Raw genomic sequence first — 6,980 nt, 5'->3', positions numbered from 1 at the left:
TATATCAGAATCAGGTTTATTGGCCAAGTATTTTGACACAAGTAATTTTTTTTAAATATTCATTCATTTATTTAGATGGATGCATTATTTTGTAAGAAATTAATAATTTTCTTGATGAATAACAAGTGATGGGAATAAAGCTGCAGGAGAAGGAATGGGTTTATATCAGCATATAATTCTGCCCACTCCTTTGATTAGTATATCTGTAATGTTTTTGTTACCTTCTGTTGTTACGTTCAATATAAGCTATTTAAAAAAATAGTTACTTTGAATTGTAAGCAAAATAGTTTATTTTATGTTATTATCTTTTCTTTGTAGTTGTCATTTGTAATTTTAAAAATAATGTTAAATCATAGTCCAAATATCAACAGAAAAATAACAGTTAGTGGTCAATATTAATAAATTTTTAAAGAATAATGAATTAATAAAACATACTGTATTTCTCGAGTTGCTCATTTAAATGTGAACATTACTCTCTTTGTCATTTCTTGTAGGTGTGCCAATGGTTATTACGGTAACCCGGTTTTGGGCGTGACATCAGGCAGTCAGTGCCGCCCATGCCCCTGTCCAGATGGGCCCCACAGTGGGCGCCACTTTGCCACGTCTTGTTACCAGGATAATCGTAACCGACAAATTATCTGCAACTGCAACCAAGGATACACAGGTAAACCTGACTGATGACGTCTAAACTGAGTGAACGAAAACGTGCTTTAACTTAAACCATCTGATAAAACGTTGAAACTGTGGCATGACTGTGTTTCATCGAGAAGGGGGTCTCTGCGTATTTTGTGGGAGGAGTTGGCCCAACATATGATTGGTCAGATTGACTGTGGGGTTTGAAGAAGCTGGGGGGCAGCGGGGAGTAGTTTGGTCAAATCGGGCAGGGAGCGCCGTTTTTTAAGATAAATTTTAGTCATAACTTGAGAAAGGAAAGTGCTAGCTGCATGAAATTTGAACTCCGTACATATGGAGGGAYGTGTAACAATCTGGCTCAGTTAAAACATCCCTAAACAGCCTGTAAAAAGATTGCTAAAAATCAATATGAATATAAATTTTAGTCATAGTTCGAGACAGGAAGGTGCTTGCCACATGAAATTTGAAGTCAACAAATTATGTTTACATGTTCACAATAATCTTTATTTGAGTCGTTCTGTTTTAAACTGTACATAGACAGTCAATAAATCATATTATTATACTATTACCATTATTTCCTCTTAAGTTGCCCCACAAGACAAGTCAATCCGACCAATCACGTTTAGGGTAAACTCCGCCCACGCACCAACTACACCAATCATGATTAGGGTCAACTCCGCCCWCACCAAAACCTCGCCAGTCACGGGTAGGGCCATCTACGCCCACAAGACAACATGTACTGCAGAGACCCCTACTAGGTTACTAGATATCAAACAAATAAATAAAAAGATTATTGATGGCCTTCATAAATTTTTCACTTAAAATGGTATTGATGTGGATCAACTAAATGAGTTTTATTTACAGTTTTACATTATATGTATGCACACAAAGAAGCTGCAGTAATTTAAAATTTAAGCACCAAATCTTTGTTTGACTATTATAACAGTTTTATCCTAAATTACATTAAATTTCATTTTGGTTCTCATAATGGTTCAGTTTATTTTTGGGATTTTGTGTAAACATTTTTACCAAATGCATCTGAGTTAAGAAGAGTTTGAGATTAACTACGTATACATTCTGTTTTATTTAGCCAACGATATTGTTTTAGACTAACTAATAATTTAACTCATGAGTCAAGACAAATGAGATAATAATGATGTTTCTTTTTGGACTCTGGTGAACGATAACGAGCATACTCCTGGCACAGGGATTGTTAAACGCTCCGGGGCGACCATTTTTAAGCGTGAGTAATAATGGTCCCCCACCCCCCTCCCATGCCCTCCTCCCTTTCCTACATATTTTATAAGATATTTTTAATTCACCAAGCCTAAGCTCCTCCTCACCAGTCCTACCCATGCATGGTGTTAGCAGTGCTGCTGTGCCACAGTGCACTTCCACATGAGACCTGGTTCAAAATCTGATCAGGGTTTTTTTTTTCTTCCACTCAGTTTGTTGTTCCCACAGAGCCACATTACTACACCTAAAGTCACAGAATGATTAAAATTTGAACCAGGTCTGAGCAAATAATCTTAAAACAAGTAATCTGACCCAGAATCATTCTGTTGCTAGACAATTTACATTTTCTGTGAAAATCATYGTGAATGCTTGATGCTGAAAGATTTTTGCAGAGAGAATGATTTCCAAAGATTTTGTAATTTGTTGTGAAATAACTGAAAAAGATAAAATAAGCAGAAAAGTAGCTAAAAAGTAGCTGAATGTAGCACAAAGAATCAGAAATAGCATGTTTGCTGATTTAAGCAGTAAGAAGCTAAAATGATCAGAAAATGTGAATTTAATAGAAAAAAGCTAGAGTTAGCTGGAATACCTAAAAGTAGCTGAAATAACAGAAAACAGCTGAAAGAAGCATAAAAAGCTTAAGTTAGCTGAAAAATGTAAAAAAAAAAATCCATTAGAATAGCCAAAAAGAGCAAAAAGATAGCTGAAAAAGCAGAAAATCTAAAATTAGCAGAAAAGAAGCTGAAGGAAGCTAAAATTAACACAAATAAATTAAAAAAGCAAAACCAGAACTAAAGGTGAAAAGTGCATTATTTTTTTGTTTACCAAGAGTAGTGGTGGAGCGGCGCCCTAGCGCACCCTATTGACCAGCCGCCACTGCATGTAAGGCAATATAGCGTCAGCACTAGCACAAGGGCTAACAGGCTAATCTGAGGTTGTTCTTCCATGAAGCAGCTCTGTTGTCCTCCATCCATATTTTCAGTTCCAGGCTGAGTCATTTCTACCTTCTCCTCTCTGTCAACGCTCTCTGGTTTCATTTAAAAGAGTCGATCATCAGATATTGTCCAAGATTAACCTTCAGGGTGGATATAGCTCGCTAGCAGCCTCGCACCGAGGACCTATCCACGTCATCATTTACCCAGAATGCTTTGCATGTAAATAAAATGATCCCGTCCGTGTAATATATTTTTAAACTTTTAGTTTAAAAATGATAAAAACTGAACAGCCTACATTATTTTTACAGTCTTTACTTTACAGTTAAAATTTACGTTTTTCAAATAAAGTCTAATGTTACAACTAATCGGGGATCCCTTTAAACCATAAAATCAAGTTGAAGAAACATTTTCCAATATAAATGGAAGTGTTTGTGCCATTATGATACTGTAACTCTTTTTTTCCTATAATTTTCCTTACACAGGTGCCCGGTGTGAGGAATGCGCCCCCGGTTATTATGGAAACCCCTCTCAGCCAGGAGGGCGCTGCCAGCCCTGTCAGTGCAACAACAACATCGACATGTCAGACATCGATGCTTGTGACAGGCAGACTGGAGAGTGCAGGAAATGCCTGTACAACACAGAGGGTCCTAGCTGCGGCATCTGCAAAAGCGGATATTTTGGGGATGCTTCTCGACGCAACTGCAGGAGTTAGTAAAGTTTTTTTGTGAATAAAGTCAGAAAATACTCTGTTGAGAACCGTTTGATACGTTTGTTTTTGTTGTTTTGTTTTAGAGTGCACGTGCAACTTCCTGGGCACCGAGCGCACTCAGTGCATAGAGCGTGAGGACTGCGTGTGCCAGCGAGCCTCAGGCCAGTGTCAGTGTCTGCCAAATGTTGTAGGTCTGATGTGCGACCACTGCGCCCCCAACCACTGGAACCTGGCCAGTGGGAGGGGCTGTGAAGCATGCAGCTGTAATCCCAGCAACTCTGTAACGTCCTCCTGTAACGAAGTAAGAAAAATGTGGAATGGAGCACACTCATTTGAAGTCAGTAATAAAAATGTGCTCTGTGATTTTTGTTCCACAAAAAAATTTAATAATCATCCAGCCACATTTAAATCATATAATCTAGTTTGTAATTGAGGATTAATTAAACTAAATTAAGCCTAAAAGTGAGGACAATGTGATGTTTTTATCCCAATTTCATAGTGTAAGAAGCTGAGAGTGGTAGATTTTTTAAATTTTTGAGAAACTATATTATTTCACAGATTTTATTTTTTTCACTAATCATTTATAACAGTAAATAATTAAAATACAACCCACTCCCCCCAAAATTTTACAATTAATTCTATTTTCCAACATGTCCAAAACCTTTAGAAACAAATCGAAGATTTTTCTGTATTTGGATTTTTACAATGTGAACATTTAAATTTTACAGAACTGATCCATTGTAGTTGTGTTTCTTTTTTTTTTTCCTGTCTTGCAGTTTACCGGCCAGTGTCAATGTCGTGAAGGTTTTGGAGGGAAGACCTGCACAGATTGTCAGGACAACTACTGGGGCAATCCCAGGACACAGTGCCGAGGTCAGAAATGTCAAGATTTTTTAGACCAGGAGTCTGGGAACCCCAAACTGATGGAGGGACCCAGTTAAAAACGAAACCAGCAGAACATAAGCTAACAATTAAACCAGAAGAACTGTAGCTAAAAAAACGAAACAAGAAGAGCTGTAGCGAAACACTAAAACTGGCAGAAGTCTAGCTAAAATTAATAAATATAATAAAATCTAATTTCTTGGTTTGTTCCAGATTCACAGCTCTCCTGTTTTCTCTCTCTAGCTTGTGACTGCGACTGGCGGGGGATCGAGACCTCTCAGTGCCACCGGGTGACTGGTCACTGCGTCTGCCAGCAGGGAGTGTCAGGTGTCCGCTGTGACCAGTGTGCCAGAGGCTTTGCAGGCGTGTTCCCCAACTGTCAGCCCTGTCATCAGTGCTTCGGGGACTGGAATCGAATTGTGCAGGTGCAGCTTTGACAGAAAAAAAGAGGAAGTTTATCCTCATTCAGCAAACACAAAATGAACTGAATCAGTATGAGTCATTCCCAGCGTTTATTGTCATGATTTTTCTTCCCTAACCAGGACTTAGCGGTTCGCACCAAAACTCTTGCAGAGCGTGCCCATGAGATYCAGACCACTGGACTTACTGGGCCTTATGAGAAAATCTTCAAAGACTTGGAGGACAAACTGGCACAAGCTCAGGGCATCGTGAACGCTCGCAACGCCACTGCTGCAGCTGTTGCTACTTTAATGGAGCTAATTGAAGATCTTAGGTACGGCTGTCCTCTTTATATGTCGTCGATTGAAGAATCTGCTTTGTGAAGATAATATTTACCTCAACTAGTCACATCTTGTCTTGTCCTATAGGGCACAGATTGGTGAGACGACCGAGACCTTAAACCGTGTGGAAGGAGACTTAACGAATGTCCAGGACAGGAACTCTGTGGCCAGCAAAGAGCTGAGTGCTCTGGAGAGGGAGGCTAAAGAGCTGAACCTCACTTCAGAGCAGCTGCACAACCAGCTTAACATCCTTAAAAACTCCAACTTTTTAGGTGAGACAATGAGACAAAAAGACAAAAAAGAAACTTGAAATGTGTTTATCCAATCCCAAAGCTCAGACAGACTCTTCTGTCTTTTTCTTCAGGTGCGTACGACAGCATCCGGAGCTCCTACAACCAGTCTCGTGATGCGGAGCGACGGGCTAACGAATCCACGACCACCAGGCCCAGCACGGTCAGCCAGTCTGCGGACACCCGGCGCCGAACTGAGCGCCTCATAGCTGCGAAGAAGGATGACTTTAATCGAAAAAACGCAGCAAACAAGCGGGCGCTGGGAGACCTCAACATCAGAGCGCGAGGCCTGGATATGAAGACGATTAACGAGAAGGTTTGAGTTAACTTTTCATTACTTTTACCACTTATTACCATCATAGTGTTCAGCTTTCTAACCAAAGACAAAAGACGTGTCAAAGTCAAGGCCCGCAGGCCAAATGTGGCGCTCGGGTGACTTTTGTTTGGCCCGCTGATTTTTATTTTTATTTTTTTTATTTTACTCAATTAAAAATTAAAATAGCTTTTATATCAATGGTAAACTTTGAATTTATGCTTCAATATAACAAAATAAACATTTAATAGGTAACTGTAGCCCACTGAGCAATTTAGTTGGATAGCTCAGTATTAATGTCTGAAAATAAGCTGCTTTAAAGCCAACACTGACCATAAACTGCATCTCCCATAATGCACGTTGATTATGCATGGGAATTCCCTGTCAGAAAGTGGGAGAGTTTAGAATTCAAGACTTACCACAACTAAACAATTAGTAAAACGCTCTTACTTTTACTTTTGATAGTATTTCTGTATTATTTATTTCACATTTAGTCAGTAGTTCACGTAGTACATTTCAGTGTTTGAAAGAGGACGTGTTAACGCTGTGTATATACAGGAAAAACCACGTAGAGCTCAGTTACTGTTTGTTAGTGTTGCACTAGCAGTGACACTGAGAACATGATGTTTTCTGTTTATTCGAAGTTAAACACAAAACRTTGAAGGTAATTACAACTGGCCCTTTGAGGGCCACTGAAAATTCATTTACAAACAAAAATAATTAATAATCTTTTTCAACTCTACTTACATGTTTTTATTGTTGGTTATTAAACTTAATCGTTTAATTTYAAGGCCCGTATTTTACTAAGTGTAGGACAAAAGTGCAATATCTTACATCTGAATTCATCTCAACATATATTATATTTTAATCACCTAGAATCATCTAGAACAGAGGTTCCCAAACTTTTTATCTTCTGACCCACAAAATATYCATGGCAAAAACTTGTGACCCCAAATATTACTGGTCTGAGTACATGAACTCCATTAATAACCCTAAAAACACAGGCTTTTTGAAGATCTAAACAGCTTGTACACACATATAAAAACTTATTTTTACTTATTTTGTGTTTTTGTAATAACTGTAGGAAAAATATTACAGCAGCAATTATTTTTATTACTTTACATTGATTTCTGGAGATTATCCAAGGTGCTTTATGACCCATAATTGGGTCCCAAGCTCAACTTTGGGAACCAAAGTGCAGTGGTTCCCAAACTTTTCAGCTTTTGACCCACAAAATAACAG

At 38.5% G+C, this 6,980-nt stretch overlaps 1 protein-coding gene across 1 annotated transcript in view; it reads left to right on the top strand.

Moving 5' to 3' along the window:
- The window catches only part of LOC106523000 (laminin subunit beta-2), a gene marked incomplete at its 5' end in the record, with an annotated part of 29,201 nt that extends 23,411 nt beyond the window's left edge, over nt 1-5,790 (top strand). The window contains 8 exon segments of the mRNA XM_014016279.1: nt 495-664; nt 3,287-3,511; nt 3,597-3,814; nt 4,290-4,386; nt 4,639-4,820; nt 4,938-5,128; nt 5,223-5,407; nt 5,500-5,790. Of these exon segments, the coding sequence (XP_013871733.1) occupies nt 495-664; nt 3,287-3,511; nt 3,597-3,814; nt 4,290-4,386; nt 4,639-4,820; nt 4,938-5,128; nt 5,223-5,407; nt 5,500-5,747 (1,516 nt within the window).
- Between the last annotated feature and the right edge of the window lie 1,190 nt (nt 5,791-6,980).

The sequence above is a fragment of the Austrofundulus limnaeus genome, unplaced genomic scaffold (assembly GCF_001266775.1).
Source record: "Austrofundulus limnaeus strain Quisiro unplaced genomic scaffold, Austrofundulus_limnaeus-1.0 Scaffold142, whole genome shotgun sequence".
In the NCBI taxonomy this organism is placed as follows: Eukaryota; Metazoa; Chordata; class Actinopteri; order Cyprinodontiformes; family Rivulidae; genus Austrofundulus; species Austrofundulus limnaeus.
Note: the sequence above shows the minus strand (reverse complement) of the source record. Positions and strands in the feature narration are given on the sequence as shown.